Source organism: Cynocephalus volans, chromosome 7 (assembly GCF_027409185.1).
Source record: "Cynocephalus volans isolate mCynVol1 chromosome 7, mCynVol1.pri, whole genome shotgun sequence".
NCBI classification, from domain to species: domain Eukaryota; kingdom Metazoa; phylum Chordata; class Mammalia; order Dermoptera; family Cynocephalidae; genus Cynocephalus; species Cynocephalus volans.
This window is the reverse complement of record NC_084466.1, coordinates 2,923,560-2,944,646: the sequence shown is the minus strand read 5'-3', so window position 1 is coordinate 2,944,646 and position 21,087 is coordinate 2,923,560. Positions and strand designations below refer to the sequence as shown.

General features: G+C 43.7%; 1 protein-coding gene across 7 annotated transcripts in view; it reads left to right on the top strand.

Annotated features, from left to right (window-relative positions):
- Nucleotides 1-21,087, top strand: part of ARHGEF7 (Rho guanine nucleotide exchange factor 7) — a 158,913-nt gene that overhangs the window by 107,689 nt on the left and 30,137 nt on the right. For all 7 annotated transcript variants that reach the window (XM_063103169.1, XM_063103168.1, XM_063103174.1 and 4 more), the window contains 3 exons: nucleotides 1,897-1,991; nucleotides 2,228-2,323; nucleotides 16,684-16,806. In XM_063103169.1, the coding sequence (XP_062959239.1) occupies nucleotides 1,897-1,991; nucleotides 2,228-2,323; nucleotides 16,684-16,806 (314 nt within the window). The remainder of the gene's footprint in view (nucleotides 1-1,896; nucleotides 1,992-2,227; nucleotides 2,324-16,683; nucleotides 16,807-21,087) is intronic.

Here is a 21,087-nt window from a genome sequence, read left to right as displayed (position 1 = left end):
AAGTCCCTGGTGATGGGTGCAGTGGCTATCGTCACAGTGTGTCTTCTGTCTGCCAGGCCTTTGACATTTGTGTCCAACCAGCATTTCTTAGAAGGAAGACATTATAATCATGGGATCAGCGTCCAGATTTCCCCACAAAGGAGGCGAACTCCCCAAGTGGTCCCTCCTCCTCTGGCTTGCCTGCCAGTTGTCTGCCATGAATAGAGCCATTCAGGAATGGAACCAGAGTTCAGTGTCACCAGTGAAAGAGCCTCTGATTTTTTTCATTTTAAATAGTTTAGTATGTAAGTTATTTAATCAGGTTTATGTTTACTCCTGAATAACTATACTCTCTCCATAGAATTTACAGGAAACAGTAGTGAACAAAATAATAATCCGAGTTGTGTTTATTAAGGGTGAAATTTAAATATAACTTATTGAAGACTTTTTTCTTAAACAATTAAACTTACATTTGGAACATCAAAAATCATGGGGAGAAAACAGCATGTTTGTCTTTATTACTTCTGCATAGTTTCTTTTGTGTGATTAATTTAGAATTATTTGTTAGCATAGGAAGACAAATAGCACATCTTAGTGCCCGTACTAGATGCTCAGAAAATATACGTAGTAGGGTTTCCTGGTTAAGAATACACTGGCTGGCAGAGCGGGGGGGAAGAGAGTGGGGGAGAGGATTTCTCTTTACTCCTGTCAGGTACCGAGGGGCGGGGTGGAGCAGGGCGGGGCACTGAGCCTGCTACCCACTGGTGTTTGATTTGTGATAAGATGACCTCTCTGAAAGGAGAACTTTCTGCAAGTATTAGAGATACCATATGCAGAGTACCTTGCTTAGTGCCAGGAGTGTAGTGAGCATTAGTAACTGGGAACCCAGCTCACCAGTTGTTGTAACACTTGGCGCTTTGCATCTGGGCTTTGGAAACTTCACGCCCTGCCCTGCCAAGTGCCTTTGCTATTGGTGATTGCTGATAAAAAGTGGTCATGTTGTAGTTTAGCTGTTTTGTATCTGTCCCAGGAGTTAACTAATTTTGGTTACATCTGCTACACTAATATAGGGTATCAGGAAACATTTTAAGATTAATTTATAATCTGCTACCTTAAAAAAAAGTAGTGGCTATTTAAAGATTGCTTACATTAGTAGACCTTAAATTTTTAATAAACATAATGTGTAGGATGATCTGAGATTGTTGTATTCTCTAATGAAATCTATAGTTGCCAGAAATTACTTCTAAGTTTTTAGATTCAATCTAAAGAGTAAACTTTGGCTTTTCAGTTGAAATATACTTTTCATATACTAAAATGTATAGATTTTAAAGGTACAGTTCGGTGAGCTTTGACAAATGTGTAATCTGTGTAACTACTACCCAAATCAAAATATAGATCCTGTGTGTCACCCCAGAAATTTATCTCATGCCCCTTTCTCCACTGTCCCTTCCCCACCCTATGTCTTTTCTGAATCCTGTCACCATAGGTGGTTTTATCTGCTTGTGGGCTTAACAGGAATGGGAAGCATGTGGGATGTCCTTTGTGAGAAGCTTCTTGTGCACAACGCAGTGTTGTAGGTGTGCACACGTGCTCTCTTGATGACCCGTGGTGGCTTCTCCCCTCATCTGAATAGACTCCACGCTATTATGTGATGATGGATTTAATTCTAGCCTCACTTGACACACCTGTGTCAGATGTGGCTGGCAGCAAGATGAAGTCAGCTGTGTGGCCTTAGTAACAGGTCATCATATGGGCTTGGTGGTTAGTGATCACAGGAGTGTTGATACTAGCACATTAGTATTACAAGGAAGCCACAATGTGAACTGAAAATTGTTGACGAACTTTCCAAAGTTTGTAAATTTTAGTGTCAAATAACACTTGAAATGTCAAATAACATTTATTCATCATTTATTGTAGGTGCTACAGAATATTTTAGAAACAGAAAATGAATATTCTAAAGAACTTCAGACTGTGCTTTCAACCTATCTACGGCCTTTGCAGACCAGTGAGAAGTAAGTTAGATGATAAATTGCACTGATTGTGAAATAGTCTTCAACTCAGGCTGTGCTTTTGTGTTTCCAGATAAGAGAGGGTGAAGCAGTGGAACAGAACTCAGTGTACCCATTTGCCTTAGACATAAGTAACCTGTTTATGAGGTCAAGACTCTAGTAGGGCATTGGGGTGGGATAGGAGAAGAACATGAATAAAACTATTTACATATTTTTACTGTTATTTTTTTTGGCTCTAGGTTAAGTTCAGCAAATACGTCATATTTAATGGGAAACCTAGAGGAAATATGTTCTTTCCAGCAAATGCTTGTTCAGTCTTTAGAAGAATGCACCAAGTAAGTAAGATGCTAAACATTGGCAAAACTCATTGGTGTAATTGGTATTTAAAGGATCAACTTTAACATAATTTTAGAATTCACATTTCCAAATATGCAAACTGGGTTACTTAGTAAGAGTTGTATTTTAGACTGTCTCGTTTTTGTAGCAGAGATCGTCAGAGGAATGGGGATGACTTCACAAGAGTGGTGATTTTTAAGGTGTCTTGGGGAGTAAGAGAAGGGATGAATAGAGTCCAGAAGAGAAGGAGAGTGGCTGGTGGGGAGCGTGAAGGTGATAGACGGTGTGGCTCCTATGTCCGCCTTGTGTTGCCGAGGCCGAGGACAACGCTGTCTCACGGCACGATGTTGTTCCTGGCCCTGAGGAGTGGGTGGGGTATAAAGCACCCATATGTGCACCATGCTGTGCCGATGTGTGAGAGCCGTGGTTTGCCACATTTCCAAGATTTGTGTTTGGAGGAGTGGAGGTGTGTTGTGCATGATCGGCCATGAGTTTTTTCCTAAATAATGCCTTTCAAACAGAAATTCACGTTATTTTTTCTTTCGCAGCATTTTTGGTTTTCAAAAAGTGGCATTACTTACATGACCATGAAGAGAGTTTTTTGGGAATCACTTTGCTTTCTTTTGAGTGATTGAAGGTAATTTGCTGACAATTTGAGGTCTTTGCAGGAGACCATACTGTGCACAGAATCGAGGGGTGTGCTTGCTTTCATTCTTCTCATCGGCTGTAGGTAATGTGGTCTAAGTAAGTTAGTTCCGTACAGCAGACCCTGAACGGCACAGGGTTGAACTGTGCAAGTCCACTTATGTGTGGAGCTTTTCGGTAGATAACTGTAAATGTATTTTCTCTTTGTTATGGTTTTCTCAATATTTTCTTTTTTCTAGCTTCCTGTATTGTAAGAATATGGTATATGGTACATATTACATATAAAATATGTGTTAATCAACTGTTTATGTTATCGGTAAGGCTTCCAGTCAACAGGAGGCTATTAGTAGTTAAGTATTTTGGGAGTCAGAAGTCATACATAGATTTTCAACTTCGTGGGGGTGGGTCAGTTCCCCTAATCCCTGTGATGCTCGAGGGTAAGCTGTATATTTAAAAGTACATTTTGCAGTGCAGTACCTCTGTTGGACCTTTTCTCAGCCCTGTGAATTACTGTCCTCATGTTACTGATTAAAAAGCTGAAATAAAGGGAGGTAAAGTAATAGTCTTCAAGTCAGATCTCTAATAAAGCTTCAGTCCTTATGTTGTCTCTGAATTTGGTATGACTTAGGTATTATTTCAGTCACATTCCTCAGATTTATGGTACATGATTTCCATGGTGAAATGGAATGCATGAGAGTAGATTTCCTTGTCAACTATTTCCTTCCTCCTTCTTCTCATGAATATTCTGAAAGTTTTTATCTTTCCCATTTTTAAGACTGCAGATTTCATCTTTTTTGTCCTATATTCTGTATTTCTGTACCACTTTGCAGTTTACTGAATGCCACTTATGTGTAGCAGTTTTGTATTTATTATTTCTTTTGTTTGTTTCATTTCCACTGCAGATTCAATTCCTAGATTTCCAGCAATACCTTTCAGAGTTGCCTTTTGTTTAGACTCAGGAGCTGGCAAACTGTGGTCTGTGAGTCACACCCAGCCAGCTGCCTATTTTTGTAAATAAAGTTTTATTGTAACACAACCATACTTATTCATATTGTTGATGGTTGTGTTTATACCACAACAGCAGCGTTGTAGTTGTGACAGAAACTGTTTGGCTCACGTACCTAGGCTGAGCACTACTTGGTTTCTTACAGAAAGTTTGCTGACCCCTAGGTGAGACGTATGTACCCAGTGCTTTCTCTCCTGGGACCCCGTCTCAGCCGGGCCCTCTACTCTCCCTGTGCCTTGGGAACTGTCCTCCCTCTGGTGTGTGGCACATGTTTATGTTTTCTCAGTATTTACCATGTGTGGTGCCTTCCTTCCTAAAAATGGTGAAGTTTCTATCTGGTGTATTTTCCTTTAGACTTTTTTTGGGGGGGGGGTTAATTCAGGTCTGTTACGGACGAATTCTCTTGGATTTTGTTTATCTGAAAATGTCTGTCTTTCCTTCACTCCTGAAGAATTTTTTTGCTGCAAACTGAGTTCTGGGTTGACAGGTCTTTTCTTTCAGCACGTGAAGGCTATTTGTTGGCTGTCTTTAGGCCTTCACTGCATCTGGTGATTCTGTCTGTTGATTGCCTTCGTATATTCCAATCAGCAGATTTCAAATAGTTATTCCCCTGGCTGCTTTGTAGATGTTGCCTTTAATTTTGGTTTTCAGCATTTTGACAGTATTTACCTGGGTGGGGTTTTCTGTTCTTGAACCTGTAAATTTATGTCTTTTACCAAATATGGGAAATTTTTGGTCATTATTTCTTTAAATATTGTTCTGTTTTACACTCTTCCTGCTCTCCTTCTAGTACTGCAGTTATGTGTATGTAGACCTTTTGGTATCGTCCCCCACCCTGAGGCATTGTCATTTTCCCCAGCAGATTGAGAGGTTCCTGTGGCTCTGTCTTCAGGTCGTCTGCCTGCCTCTTCCCCTGTCTTCCCCGTGCAGTGACTTTTTAGTTTGAGATTTATTTTTATTTTGTATTTTCTCAGTTCTAGAATTTATTTTTCATGCTATTTCTCTGCTGACATTTTGTATTTGCTCATTTACTGCAAGCATGTTTTTTTTTACATCTCTGAGCATGGCTGTAAGAACTGCTTAAAATCCTGTCTTCCGATTTCAGCAGTGGTCCTTCTTGAGTCAGTTTCCATTGATTGTCTTTTGTTGTGAGGATGTCACACGTTTTCTTGTTTCTTTTTATTTTTAGTAATTTTCAGTTGCGTGTTGTGCATTATGAATTGTGGATGCTCTCAATTATGTTAGGTTTCTTTGTTGTTGTTTTTTTTAACTTTGTTTTAACTTTGTTTTGTTAAATTTTGTCTGTTTAACAGGCGGTTAACTTGGTCAGACTCAGATTGCAAGCTCTGTCCCTTGGGCAGATGCTTGAAGTTGGCCCTATGCAAGTGCTACCCAGCAGTCAGCCAGAGATTTGGGTAGAAATAGAGACAAAATTCAGCCTTGCTCCCTAACTCTCTTATTTCCTGGGTTCTGGTTGAACCCAATCCTGTGGTTTTGTTGGAGTTTTAGCTGTTTGCCTGACACAGACTTGGCTGCATCAGCCAAAAAGCTGGGAGGACAGGAGACTTGCCCTGTGCTTATTTCTTTTTCCAGAATATTCCTGCTTTTTAGTGCTACCAGGTCTACATTTTTTATATTTTGTTCAAAGTTTCTGTGGTATCTGCAGGAGCGTCGGCTTGATGAGTAAGTTGGCTATAGCCAGAAGTGGAGCCTCTCATATTTGAAGAACCCATCTCCTTTTCCTGTTTTTCAAATCACAGTTCTTGCTTCTCTTAGCTGTGTAGTGTTTGTTCACACAGTGCTGCTACATGCCAGAAGCCTTCTAGGTGCTGATGAGACAGATGTTAAGAGACAGAAATGTTCTCTCTCCTAATGGAGCTTATAGTCTAGGGAGGGAGACAGATAATTGAAAATTGTATAAATAATCACAGAACTACAGTTGTGGAAATGCTGTGGAGGAAATCATACAGACTGCCGAAAACAAATTTTGGGGGAAGATAACGGAACACAGGAGTTAATCAGACAGATAACAGGGAGGAGAGAGGTTTCTTTCTCACACCAGCCTCTACTGCAATCCTCCGGCACCAGCCAATGTACTGCTAGCAAGTCAGTACAATACTTTTCTGATGCTGGCTATCCAGAGTTTAGGTTTAGGGCTCAGTCCCACAAGACTGACCCCACTTCTGATCCTAGCTGCACATAGGGTGTCCAAGCTATCCAGACTCCGGCTTCCTGCAGACTGGATGTTCCCCTTCAGGTTTGACGTTTGCTAGAACGACTCACAGAACTCAGGAGAGCACTCTACTTCCCAGTACCAGTTTATTATTAAGGGTACAACTCAGAACAGCCAGATGGCAGACATGCATAGGGTGAGGTCTGGGGAGGGGTGTGGAGCTTCCCTGCCTCTCCTGCATGCCACCCTTCCAGCACCTCCACACACTCACCAACCCGGAGCCCTCCACGCCCCATTGTTAGAGTTGGAGAGGTTCCGTTACATAGTCATGCTGGATTACATCACTGGCTACTGGTGGCTAGCTCCGTCTCCAGCCCCTGCCCCTCCCTGTACCTCCCTGTAGGTTGGGGGATGGGGCTGAAAGTTCCAGCCCTCTGACCTTTTTGGCATCCAGCCCCCATCCTGAATGCTATCCAGGGACCCAGCAAGAGTCACCTCCGTAGCTTCAGCTCAGGTATGGTTGAAAGGGGTTCACTATGGGTAACAAAAAGCACCCCTGTCTCTCAGGAGATCCCAAGGGTTCTAGGTGCTCTCTGCCAGGAACTAGACAGACCAAATGGATTGTAGGTCACATTGGAGGAGGAGAGCACCCCAGGGGGGCCTTGGCATGGCTGAAGCTCGTGAGCCAGGACCAAGGCTGGAGCATGTCCTCTGAGGCCTTGTACCAGAGTTTAGATGACTCTTAAAGAGTAGTTAGAAGCCATTCATTCATTGGCTTTAAGGTTGGCAGGGTCATGGTCAGCATTCCTTTGTGAAAATGAGCTGTCTGCTCTGTGCAGTTATCTGGGGTCAGGGCTAGAGGATGCAGAGAGACTAGAGAGGAGGCAGTTTGATTTTGTTGGGATTCTTTTCTGTTTAATAAATATCTGCTGCTTAAAAGCCACACACTAATGACCCTTTGGTAGTGCTTTTGTGAAGGTGTTAGTGAACTTGACTTCAGTTCTTTGTGAAAGTTACTTGGACAGTCTCTTGTTCTCTTGGGATTTCTGGTTTGTGCCTCTGGGAATCCACTGCAGGCCATGGTTGCTGCCTCCTTCCCGACCACTCTTGCGTGGGTGAGGTCAGCCTCTTGCAGCCACCTACCCATGTGCTCACTCGTTCTCCCATTTTTGTTTGCTTTTCTCCCAAGAACTGCCCTGTGCCTGGAGCTCTTCTGCAGCTCCTACGATTTTTCCTGAGGAGAGGCCCCTGTGGTTGTGATGTGCTTGCTCCTTCTGAACTGGCGGGGCCTCCTGGCCTCACCCTCCTGCCTGGTAGCAGCACCAGTGGACGTCCTGCTCGCTGCTGGGGGAAAGGCCTGGAAGGCAGTCGGCAGGGAACACTTTTTAAAATGGCATTCGTATTTTTTTCTGGTTATAAAAGAGTTACAGACTCATAAAATATCCAGAAACTACAGAATAGGACAAACTGAAAATTAAAATCACCAATAATCTTTCCATCCAGAGATAAATATTGTTTATATTGCCCTTCGCTTGTTTAAACTTTGGTTTGTGGGAGAACTCATGTAACATTGGGGCCAGGATTTAGAATCTGCCTGCTTCATTTGGGCAGTGAGGTAACGGATTGAGCCTCAGTGCGGGACAGGCGTGACTTGCAGGCAGGACCTCTCCTTTGTGGACACCCAGTATGGGAGACGTTGATCTGGTTGCAGGTGAAGCAGTTGCAGATGTGCAGAGGGCACTCTGGGAGGGAGCTGCAGGGGTGTACTCACCACTTCAGTGTTGTCAAGAGGGTTTTTTTTTTTCTTTTCCCCAAAGGCCTATTGAGTTTAATAGCAGCTCATTTGTCTGTTTTGTGACTGTACCATTTTTAGCCCTTACTTAATTTTTAGACACATTTAATCTTGCTTTTGTAAGTCTTAGGATAGATAACTGTATAAGGTGAATTTCCTTTTACAGACCTACCACTTAACAAATTCTTAATATGTTCCAGGCACTGTTCTCAGTTCTTTACATGTATTAATTCATTCAGTTGTTTAAATGACCCCATGAGGTAGGTTTTTAAAGATAAGAAAGGACATCAAGAGGTTAATTTAAATGACTTGTCCAGGGTCATACAACTAGTACTGGTGGGATCAGATTTGGAGCCAGGTGGACTCTGTTCAGTGTAGTGTGAGACACAAACGATTCTGAGAATCCATCTTCCCTGTCAAGAGTCTGTTTTACAGCTTTACTCCTTTCCATTAGCAGCATATTTGCCAGAGGGCTCTGCCCAGGGGCCTGGCTGCTTCCACCCCTGGCTGGGAACAGGGCCCCACCTCACTTGGGGCTGGGGTGGTTTTAGGATGGCTTTTATGGGAAAATGAATTTTAATCATGTAAGGAGAGACTGGACGGTAAGTGTGCTCTCAGAGCGTTTGAAATGCAGTTTTCCTTTAACATTTTAAGTGATGGAGAGTTCCCAATAATATGTGATTTACTACAAATCCTGTTATGTTATGATTTTGGGCTGGCCTGGGAGTGTAGAAGTGTGGCTAATAAAATTGCCTCTGTGGGAAAATGAATTCCAGCCATGTCTTCAAAACAAGTTTTTCAAGTAAAACCCATTTGTAATTTGGAAATTGACTTGTATTATATGATGAAAAGCAGGTTAAATTCTGTTGAAGATAGAACCTCAAAAGTTCTCTTTCAGAATGACCTTGTTATTGTACCAAATTTTATTTTTACTTTTTGGTAGTGACTCGATGCTCTTCTAACACTCCCCCCTAAAAAAAAGAAATAAATAAAACTAAAATACCCAATAACTCTCTAGCTCTTTGTTATGAGTAGGTGCCAGAGTGTTGACAGCAGATGGTGGAAATGCCAGGGCTGGCGGCATCTCTCAGACAGGCCGCTGTCAAATGGGCGGGGGCCCTTTCACACCACGTTTCTCAGCCACTGTTGTGTTTTCTGGGTTCTTTCCTTTTCCGTCTGTCTCTCCTCCTCCCCTCCTCCTCCCCTCCTCCTCCCCTCCTCCTCCCCTCCTCCTCCCCTCCTCCTTCCCTCCTCCTTCCCTCCTCCTTCCCTCCTCCTTCCTCCCTCCTACCTCTCCTCCCTCCTCCCCACTTCTCCCCCTAAATTCTGAGCATGTTTGTTGTTTGAATTGTTTTTTATAAAAGTGTTGAAACTGCTATATTTATGATTTTCCAGCTTCTATTCTGGTGATAGTTAAGATTGTGATTTTGAGTCAAGTTGATTGGGAGGATATTAGTGCCATGAACAGATGAAGGCAAGGTTGAGGAAAGGATTTCGGGTGAGGTTATGGGTTCAGGTTTGAGATCCTTGTGTGTCCTGCATGACCCCTTGCCTCCTTGTGTCCCAGCTGCTCATCTGTGGAGCAGAGTGGTAATGCCTCCTCCACGGGGCTTCTCTAGGGTGGAGTGGAAGCGCCTGGGGCCCACGGACAGTCTGTAGACGCCGGCCGGGCCGTGGTAGAGGCTGCGGCTGGGAGTTTATTTCCCATGTGCACGTGCGTTTTTCCAGCTTCTCCCAGAAGCCGTGGGTAACTTCAGTCATAAATGAGACTCATGCTGGCTTTGGAGGGCCTCGGGGGCAGCTTTTTTCTCATGCTCCCATTTCTCAGGCTTCGTCCTCACCTAGCTTTACTGTGCCCCGCTGTCTCTGTCTGAGGGCACGTCTGTGGAAGGTGGTGGAGAGGCTGCGCTGCTTTTCAGTCCTCCTTTCTCTTTGCCTCACTGGAGATGTCTGGGACTGGGTTGGCAGTAGAGAATGATTTCATGAATTTAATGAATGATCTATTGAATTGGTGTGATGTTCAGTCCATTGTTCTGGGTTTTATATTTTAATGTGGATGTTTTAATCATTGTTCTTCTAAAACAGCTGCAGGGGAGACTGCCACCAGTTAGTTAAACCATCATCGCATATATTTGAAATGCTGGAAAACAGCAAAATGTATTTTTATTCTTACCCTCATCAGACATTAGTCAGTAACTTGGAAGGAGGCTGTAGCTATGTCACAAATTGAGAAAGGCCGGAGACTTTCACTTGGAATGTGATCGGGAAAGAAGTGTCGTGGATGATTAAGGAAGCTTAGAAGTGGTAATTTGGTGGTTAGAATTGCAGGCACTCTTGTGTTTTTAGCCACCTGGCTTGTGTTTCTGATCTAGTTACCTCTGGAAGGTCCCCTGCTGCTGACCTTCATGATTCTGTCCTGGGTCCCCTCTCTTTGTGTGGTGTAATTTTTGCCAACTCTGGTGTTTAAGTTGTCAAGGCCAGCTGCTGGGTCCTCTCAAATCTGCCTTTCCAGATCTGATTTCTCTTGTGATTGCTCTGCTTGTGTTTCTGACAACATTTTCGTGCCTGTCTGTGTAGAGATTCAGTCGACGGGTCAGGAACCAACTCGTCCTCTCTTCCCTGCCTGCCACATGTGCTCTCAGCCCCCCAGGTCACTCCACTCTCCTGTTGTTGGTCCTTACCACTCCACCTGTCGACTCTTCCTGGAAACCCCAGAGTGTGTTTAGCTCTTCTGCTGTTCCCACCTTGAGTCAGTGGCTGGGTGTACAGTCCTGCCTCTGACCTGCCCCTGGATGCCCACTCCTGGGTTCTCTCCATGGCCCGGCTGTGGCTCAGGTCTCCTGGGTCCTCCCCTCCCATCCATCTTCTCTGCAGCACAGGCACTCTTTCTGAAACCCTCGGACTGAGTCCACACGTGACTCAGATACCTTCGTTCACGTACCTGCTCACAGTGTTGCTCTGCCGACTGGCCTTGCAGGTGTTTGAGCAGGACCTGTCAAAATCTTGGGGATTTTTACTTCTTGAAGAAAGCTGATTTAGATCAGTTCCAAAGTTGTTGTGATCCATGGAAGTCCCTCCACAGAATAGCTGCCGGCCTTCCCTTCTAGCCTCTGCTGCCTGGGCAGCAGCCTGCCTTGCTGCTCCTGGTGGGCTGGGCAGGGTGCTTTCCCACCCAGCTCTCCTCTGACTCAGTCCTGCTTCTCCTCTCCCTGAACCCTGCTTACTCTTCCAGTCCCCGGGAACATGCAGTTCTCACCACAGCCTTCTCCTTGTCCCTGCATTTTGTTTACACTTACATTCAGATTTTATTTCAGTGACAAACTCCTTTTTAACATATTATGACAACCATAGACTGAGTTCCCATTTGTTGCCTTATATATGAGAGGACTTCACTTTGTCAAAGAAAATAATGTAGTATATAAGTATTTTATGTAACCGTTATATTAGTTAGTATACATTGTGTATTGATTTGGTTCAAAAAACAATTATAAAGCTTATTTTAAGATATAAGTAAATGCATCTTTGTAAACACTAATTGGACCATTACTGTAACATTTTCACAACAGCATTTGTTTTAGATTATCATCAAAATTTAAATGTAAAACTAGAGGATGTAATTTATTTTATTTGGAAACCATCTTTTTGAAATATCCAAATAATTTAAGCACGGGTGATCTAGAAATAATATTTAACTTTGGAGTAGAATCAGACTGGCTTAGACATGGAGCATGCTTCTGGTCTGTGTACATCCTTATTAAGCAACAAAGAATAGGACTTGTCACTAATTTGGAGATGATTGTGCACGCTTGTAGAAGGTGGGTGCTTAGGAGGTACAGACAGTGGTGACTCAAGGTCGTGGGGTTCTGCCTCGCTGGGTCAGTGGAAGGCGTGGCTGCAGGGTCTGGATGGTAGATTTATAACATCACCACTGAGCCTGGCCCTGGGCTGCCATGCTCTTTCACTTGGGTGAGGTCCCTTAACAGCTAGCTGTTGGCCATACCATCCTTACTTGTTCAGACTGCTGGTTTCATAGACACATGATTTCAAAGCACATTTCCCGATCTAGAATGTCTAAGAAATCTAGAAAGTGATGGGTGATCAACGACCTGTGCAGGTGGGCTCTGCCCGCTGTGTCCTAGAGACAGTGGTGACTGGGACTTAAGGGTCAGCCCAGGACACCAGTGGGCAGAGTCCTAGTGTGGATCCTCCTGGTGCTCTTCCCTGGGGTGCTGGGATCCTTGGAAGAGCTGCTCACATTCTTGGTTTGGAAACCGGCAAGAGAGGACTTGACAGAAGACTGCCAGATGCCATGTCACCATCAGGGCCTTGTGGCCATAGCCCCACCCTGAGTGGGAACATGAGGTCACCTGCAGAGTCTCCCTTCTGAAAGCTGCCTGTTGATCCTGGACAGATGGTGCTGAGTTCATTGAGGAGGGGGACATACACTGAGGTTCACCCAGCATGTTAAATGTCTTGACGTTGATCTTGGTCTCCCTCTGAAATCAGTAGTCATTGAACTGGGAACGTTCTCTCTATCCTGGTTAGTGATACCAATATGAATGTGGTACAGGGAAAATTGTTAAGCAGTTGTCTGATTTTGCAAATGTTTTTGATGGGACCTAGTCATTTTCATTCTGGGATGACACCTTGGCTATCCCCTTTCACCTTTTGCAAAGAGACAGTATGCATGACTGCAGTTGTTGTCACACCATTCATTGATCACTCCAAACTTGCTACTAGATATGGGCATTGGCTCTGCCAGGAGGCTGCAGGTGCAAACAGCCCATGAGCACCCTTCCTTTGCATCTGGCGTCAGCGATGTGTCGGGCATCCTACCTGCATATTATCACATTCTGACAACAACCTGGGGCAGCTCAACAGAGAGCTCTTTTCATTCTTAAGTCATGTTCTGCATTGGTGATTTCTGTAACTGAATTCAGCTGTGTAGATGGTGTCACGTGTGGGAGGTGTTGGTGTGTTACCTGGTCTTGAGTCTTAGCACTCACTTGACCTTTCAGAGCTTCATCTGCTGGTGCCATCAGTGAGTCAGAGATGACCAGGGCTTTGTGAACTGTGAAACCCTTTGGTGGTGGCAGTGATAGTGAGATGGAGAATTGGTTTGGAGCTGAGAGAGGCAGTGAAACTCCAGGGGCTAAGCTCAGTGGGTTGAAAGAGAGAAAAAGCTCGTGTGATTTGTGTAATGAAGTCATTTGTTTATACACAACACTAAAATATGACGGGATTTTCATCAATTGATGAAATACAGGAAGCGAAACTCCATTGATCTAGATTTTAGGTATATTCTCCTTTGAATAGGTCAGGGCTGTAGCATTGGACCACGTGGGAGATGAAGTCCTAACATGGGGTGTGGTCCAGCACTGAGTGGTGCTCGTGCATCATCACACTTGAACCCAGTTTAGATGGTGCCTGTCTCTGGCAATGTTCTTTTCTTGTTCAAAGCCCTTTGCATCCTGTAATGATGCAGTTATCCTCATTGAGCGAGGCACTTGGGGTTCTCTCTCATTCCGAATATTTCACTGTGTCTCTGAGTATGAATCACCGGCTCACCTGTAAGTGTGTAATATTCTCAAAACACAGGTGCCTTCAGTGTCTGGCTCCTCACAGAAAGAAGGTGCTAGTTTGTCCTCCATGGATATGCTTAGTTGCACTCTCTTTGTCACCTCTCTTCCCCTGGGTGACAGAGACGCAAAGGATTACTCAAAGCCCATTTCTTCTGAGCAGTGAGAGACCCCAAAGGGGTTAATTTCCTAGAACCCTTAAGAGAGAGGCATTGCTCCTCGGGAAATTAACACGGGACTGGGTTTCTGTCTCAGTATTTATCTTCCAGGCCAGAAAGTTACAGAAAAGGAACAGAGGTGGAGTTATGGCTAAGCAGTGAAATAACAAAGTGACATTCCATAATGTAATTTGCAAAAGGTTAAGTCGACCCACCAACAAAAGCTTGTTCTTAGCAAATACTGTCTTTTCCTACAGCAGTTTCCTCATAAAGTAACTTTAGGTTAACCTGGTCCAAGGGCATCCATCCTTGAGCCAGCAATTTTGCTGTGTTACAATTCTTTATCTGCAACAGAGACTTTAGTCTGGGGAAAAGTTTCCTGCCATTTGAAAGCTTAACATTTCTATATGTAATTTTAAAAAGTTAGGTTATACCTAAAACTACAGGACTTTGGAAACTAGGCCCTGTGAAATACATTTGCTTTATAAATGCTAGTACACTCCTCCACAGTGTTCTTGCTGTGTTTGGTCATTAGGGCCTCCTGGGTTACAGAGGGCGCTGGGCTCTTCTGACAGGACACCCTGGGAGGCACATCCTTGCTGCTTTGTGGGCTGGCAGCCATTCACAGCTCCAGTTGTTGAGACATCATATCCTGTTCCAAGTTCAGTTCACTTTTCTGCTTGTTTTGTATTCCTCAAAAGATTGCAGTCACATTTAAGGTAGAGGCTGTTTCTTACTCTGTTTAATTAATCTGTTCCCAGTGCCCTGTAATGGTGCTGAATAAATAGTTGAAATTACTTAGTTGAGTCAGTGACTGTTTATCCTTATCCTGCAGATAGACAGATCTGTGGCTAAGCCTTGAAGGCTACTAAAACCCCACTTAGCAGCTCACATTTGGGAATGATTCCATTAGCGGGTGAAAACACTAGCTTACTTTGACTTCAGTTAAGTGCAAATCAGCTACACAGTGAAAACATAAGAAATGCATGGCATGTTTAGCATTTGGAAGCATGGTTTGGGTGAGTTGGACCGGTTCTGTTCAGTAGAATTTTTGGTGTTGATGGAAACGTTCTGTGTCTGTGCTATCCTAACACAGCAGCCGCAGGTCACATGGGGCTGTGGAGCCCTTGAAACAAGGCTGATAGAACTGCGGAACTGCACTTTTCATTTCTTTTAATTTTTATTAACTTTAATTCACACAGTCCCATGTGGCTGGTGGCTGCTGAATTGGCGGGAAAAGAAGAATGGCAGAGAAAGCAGGCAGGGCAGATCCCCACGTGTACCTGGATCTAGTAATAATAGTTACCTGGAAGAGTTTTGCCTTTTCTCCCTTTAAGGCCTCTCGTGTTTTGTTAAATTTTTCCTTTTTTTCTTTGCAAAACTGTTTGTTGATCCTTCCATGCTTTCTTGTAATTAAGATTGGCACACTAACAACACTGTAGAAGTTCTGACCATGGGTTGAGATGTATTGACTCTTGTTTTGTTTTTAATGTTTCTTGGTCACATTTTCTGGGTCAGATTCCCTAAGGAGAAGGATGTCATCCTTCCTGTCATGTTCTAGGATTCTGGGGCAAAGATGAGCTGGAGTGCAATGGAGATGGGCAGGCGTCTTCCCAGGCTTGCAGCACCAGTGTCTCTGCCCCAGGTTATTGCTGGTGTCCCCACCCCAGATACCTGGAGGTCTGCAGAGATGCATACTTTCCCTCGTACGCAGACATTCTCCTGCTGTGCCCTGGCCCCGAGCTCCTGACTCCCGGGGCTCGGGCCTGCAGAGGGTTTGGCTGTGGAGTCTGCCATCCAGCTACCAGCACTGCTTCTGGTTGCCTCTTTATCTGTTCTTCTTGTTCTTGTGAGTTGATGCCTTTTACAGTTACTGTCACTGGCATAGTATGGATTTGGGAGGGAGAGGCTGTTGCTTTGCATCACACGGGGTAGCGGAGATGCAAAAAGGATTACTCAAAGCCCATTTCTTCTGAGCAGTGAGACACCCTGGAGGGATTAATTTCCAGGAACCCTCAAGAGAGAGGCATTCCTCCTTCGGAAAATTAATCCTGAACTGGGGTTCAGTCTCAGTATTTATTCTCCAAACCAGAAAGTTACAGAAAAGGAACATAGATGGAGTTATGGCTAAGTGTAGTTTAACAATAGAGGCTGGTAACATCAGTGAAATAACAAAGTGACATTCCATAATGCAATTTGCAAAAGGTTAAGTAGATCCACCAACAAAAACTTGTTCTTAGCAAATACTGTGTTTTCTTACAGCAGTTTCCTCAGTATTTTTACATAACAATAAAGCAACTTTCTTAACATATCAATCAGTAGGTTAACCTGCTCCAAGGATGTCTGTCCTTGACAACCAGCAACTTTGCTGTGTTAACAATTCTATATCCACAGCAGAGACTTTAACCTGGGGAAAGTTTCCTGTCTTTTGCAAGCTTAACATTTCTAGAGGTAATTTCAAAAAGCTAGGTTAAACCTGAAACTACAGGGCTTTGGAAACTAGGCTCTGTGAAATACAATTGCTTTATAAATGTTAGTATACTCCACAAGAGGTGTCTTGTAGACACGCTCAGCTCCAGTCTTAAACCTGAACTGAAAGGTGGCTTTTGTGTGTTTTCTTGTGCCAGTCTTTATGCTACTTTAATAGAAAACCTTACCCAACCAAATAACTGCATTTGATTATTCTTCTTATTTTATGTAAAATTTGTCTTCATGGCATCTGTTTTTCTCACCGCCCTAACAACTTGGACATGTGGGTCTGTGGCTGTGCTGTGTCCAATTCCTGGCAGCCAGATGCTGCAGAGAGAACTGTGCAGCAGAGCTGCTTCCCAGTGGCCCCTTGTCTCTGCTGGACTCATGATGCGAGCAGATATATGCTTGGATTTGTGCATCTTGTCTTCACAGATGGGTGCAGAGGGAGGTCTGCTTGCTCAGAGTCTGTCACTCCCAGCTTTCCTTCTGTGTGTGAAACTAATGATTATCTCCCTGTGTGTTGTGTGTCTCCAGGTTGCCTGAAGCTCAGCAGAGAGTTGGAGGCTGCTTTTTGAATCTAATGCCACAGATGAAAACCTTGTACCTTGCATATTGTGCCAATCACCCATCTGCAGTGAACGTCCTCACAGAACACAGGTTTGCTCACTCTGCCATCTGGATGCAGGGAAGGGGGACAGTTCTGTGGTCTTTGAATAGTACGTGAAAAACAATGTTAATATTCACTTGATTATGAAATGATGATAACTTTAATTACCCATCAGACTTAGTCTTTGAGAAATGCTGGTAAAGAGTCTTTGAAGTGGTGGTGTTTTTGTAAAAGAGAAGGATCTGTATTGAAGTCTTCCCTCCAGCCTAAGAGCCCTTTGGAAAACAGGTGGAAAGGACTGGTAAGTACTCTGGAATGTAGCAAAGGATGCATCAAGGCTACTAGAATCATATTTCTCTCAGTTCATAAAACGGGAAGTTCATGAGACAATTAGATAGGCTGTAAGAGAAAGAGTCTCATTTCAAATTAGGACTAGATTTTATAGGCAGAATGTTAAATTGGAGACATTAACTTTAGCTTTTCAACCTGAAGCAAATTAAAACAAGTGGAACAGAATGTACAAGTTTTTTGCTAGTTTTATAAGGCAAGGCGATGTGTGTTTCCTAAGAGACGGAGGGAGTTGCTTAGCTGTCTCCGGTACCTGGGGGAGTCTCAGCAGTCAGTGAATGTGGAGGAGGGAGGGTTGGCTTTGTTTTAGGTAACTGTACGCACAACTTGAGAACTCAGAGGCTCGCTTTCTGCTTCTAAGAGAAGCAGTTTTTCCATAAATGTTTTAAGGGAAAAAAAAAAAATCATGGTTTCTTTTGAAAACAGCTCAAGGTTTTTCAAAGCCATAAATGGAACACCTATTGTCTTAGTAACATCCCGATAACTGCCATTGTGCTTCTAATTTAAATATTTAGCTTCAATTTAACATTTCAACTTTAAACTCACTTTTGATGAGCAGGTGTTGCTTACTTGTTTAGAAACGCAGTGAGGTTCAAGTGTAGCAGTATGTGGGCATTGTCAGGTTGTAGCAGAAGTGGTAGCAGGGCAGACTTGGCCTTGAGTCCTGACTGCCGCCCTCCTGCTGTGGAGCTTTGGACAGGTTACCTCACCTCTGTGGTTTCAGCTCCCTTTCCTGATTCTGAAAAGTGTCTTTTCATAGGGTTATTATAAGCATTAAGCAAAACATATATAAACTGTCATATCAGCATGAACATGATAAATGTTCAATAAATGCTCATTGTTTTGTTGTCGTGTTTTTAACAACAACAACAAAAAAAATGAAATGACCCTGGACTGTCTGTGAGCTAACAGTATAATGCAAGGAGTTTACTATTATTATTATTGATGGATAGTTATTTATGGGGACTGGGCAGAGTATCAGTCCACTCAAATGCTGTGTAGCTGCTTTCTCCATAACCCCCAGGGGTGGAGTTGAAGCTTATAAGGGACTTAGGGACAAAAGTGGAGCTATTCCAAGGAAGAGGCTGCAGAAGTGGAAGATTCCCAGGTGCCTCTCAGCCTCCTGTGCCTTATCCTTGAGGTTGCTGGCATCATTCCCCTTATCTTACACAAGCATAGCATTCTGTTCCTTTCCCTTCCTCAGTTGCTAAGCAACCTGTGCAGGGGAAAGATTGTGATTATTGAATCCAGAACTCCAGAGACCACAGGGATGCAGTGAGTTCTGACCAGCATTCCTATACTGGACATATTTTAAATATTAAAGGATTAAAAATGTTTGAACTTCCCGTTTGTGTTAAAGCATTTCCAATCCTGAAATGAAGCAGCAGCTTTCGGCAGTATGATGAGAGAATACACAGTAGTCATAGAAAAGAAAAACCCGAGGAGGCCGCCTTCAGTGCTCTCCTGTCTGCCCTTCCTCTTCCTCGCCACGCTGGGAGTGTGGGCCACATTAGCGAGCATGAAGCACATGTGCAGTTACGTGCTGTCCATCTCTTCCTAGGAACTTTTGAGTTAGGTGAAATTTCCATGAAAGTGAAATGTATTACATTTGTCTCTTTGAAAATTCTTCAGGAATTATTGATGCAGTGATCAGGGAGATAAACAAAAATCAAGTGGGATGTTAGGGTAAAATGGTAAAAATGGTTTTTCATTTTTTTCTCCCACTCCCCTTTTTTGGGAGAGGAAGACTGACACTGTAGGGATGGGAATATAGAAAGAGAGTAGGGTAAACAGTTTTGGGGAAAGAGTGTGACTAAAATATTTTCCCCATCCTAAAGATGACATTTAAAGCAACTAAGACTGTTCAGGTTTCCTAACCTTCAGGGGAGATGCCCATGAGACTGTGCTGCTTATCTTCTTCTCTGCTATTACCCGTGATGACCGTTTGTGTCGTGTGCGAAATGTAAGCACAGTGTTTCTCAGAGTAACCAGAGGAAAGAGTACAGATGAGTGTTTGAGTCGGTGAGTGCCTGAGCCTCCTCCGTGTGGCATGCCCAGGGTGTGGAGGTGGGTGGGCTCAGGCCGTGCTCCGACAGCAGCCCCAGAGCAAGTCTCTGTAGCCTTCGGCCCTAAGAGTCTCAGCCACAGAGAGAGGAAAGTCCCCAGAGCCAGCAGGGCCTGGTGGCAGTAGGACGTGATGCTTGTGTGCCCTCCTGAGGTCCCTGAGCCGAGAGGGTTCCCACCCAGTCTACCACAAACCACAGCCCACTCCCAAAGTATATGTCGGTGAATGGGGACTGTGAATTCTTATAGCCAAGAGCTTCTTTCAGTGTTCCTGCTGTTTGTGCTGGGAGTTGTAGCTTCTGACCCTTGCCTGCTTTCCTATATTTGCTACTGTCTTTAAGCTGCCACACCTATGGGTGGATAATCTGTTTTCTGTGCTTGAGTATACTTTCTAAGGATTGACTTAAGTGTAGTGTTTTGAAAGTTAAAACTTACATGACTTCACAGTCCTTGTCTTGTTTTAGTTTAAATTCTGAGTAAATCTTGTGAATGTGCAGGGTCACCAGTTCTATGGAGTTACCACTGAGATAGATGTACCTCTGCGTGATCATAGGACAGCAGACGTCGTAGTCTGTGGCTGGCTATTTTGAATAGACTGTTGGTTTCATAATTTAGTCTGTGAACAATGATTTTTCTCTAATAGTGTGTTACTTTTTGCATGGCTATGTGGTAGTTCTTTTCCCCTCTGTTCCTTTTGTTGATGTCTTGCAGCCCATAGCATCGTTTCAGTGAGTGCAGGGGAGTAGACACTGTGAGTGTTGCTAGCGTTGGTGGAAATTAAGCTGAAAGAGCCATTGTTTTGTCAAAATAGCTGTAACTAGCTGTTCTGTTTTATTATGGTACTACATTTTCTAAAAACTCTAAAATGGAACTAAAACAATGATCTGTGAAGATTTATGAAGTTCTGTTTCCTTTCTTAACTGCATGTACCTGTTCTGGCATCTTAAGAATGTTATATGAATGTTAAATAAGTTACTTTTCCTTGTAAAAATTTCACTTAATTTTTTAGTTTTAGGATGGGGGGTGATGATGAAAGCCTGTGTAGTTTTGTTAATTTTTCTCTGCCAAGACTAGTTAGGAAATTTCAAATAAACTGCAAAATACCAATAATGACCTGAGCAGATTTCTGCTTGGTTTGTATCTTGGTAGAAAAGGTCCTGTATGGATTATATTTAAAGGAGTTGAAATATACTTTGAGTGTCATGAAGTTTGTTTTTATGGGACTGTTCCTGGTACATTGCTTAGCACTTGGAGAAATGTTGGTCATATGTAAATTCCTCCTGTGCGTTCCGCTCACGCCTCAGGCATTGGTGGAGTGAGCAATCGAAGGAGATGAGCATTTCTGAGTAAGGAGGAGTGGGTTGTTGTGAATGCAAGCAACAGCGTTGCCTGTGGTCAGAGGGGCTAGGACGGGCCAGTCGCACTGTCCACTAGGGACTGGGCTGTGACTCACACGGAGATCTTCAGCCCTTCTAGCAGTGGCAGCCCGTACAGTGGCTCTCATGGCAAGTCTTCACCTGCAGCACACACACAACAATGCGTGTGTTACCAGCACAGTCCTGATGCCTCTGCCCTCTGCAGTGCTGGCTGTTGCCCCAGCTGGTGGGGGAGGGGGAAGTGGTGGCACTGCAGTGGGGGCAATCTGTCCCCAACCTTCCTATTACCACCCATCTCTGGTGGGAAGGTCAGTGTCGAGGAGGGAGAAGGGTGTCTCTGTGTTTAGAAATGATAGTGAAAACGTGAAAGTGTACTCAGGTACTAGGGTGCTCATCATGACTTTTCAAACCAGTACAGCTTTGGGGGTGAACGGTGCAGTTATCCACAACAAGGTCCTGAAGATATCACCGTGTTCAGTTTCAGTACTCCCAGTGCTGTGCTTTTCCCCAGAAAACAACTTTTAGAAATCACAAAGTTACAGA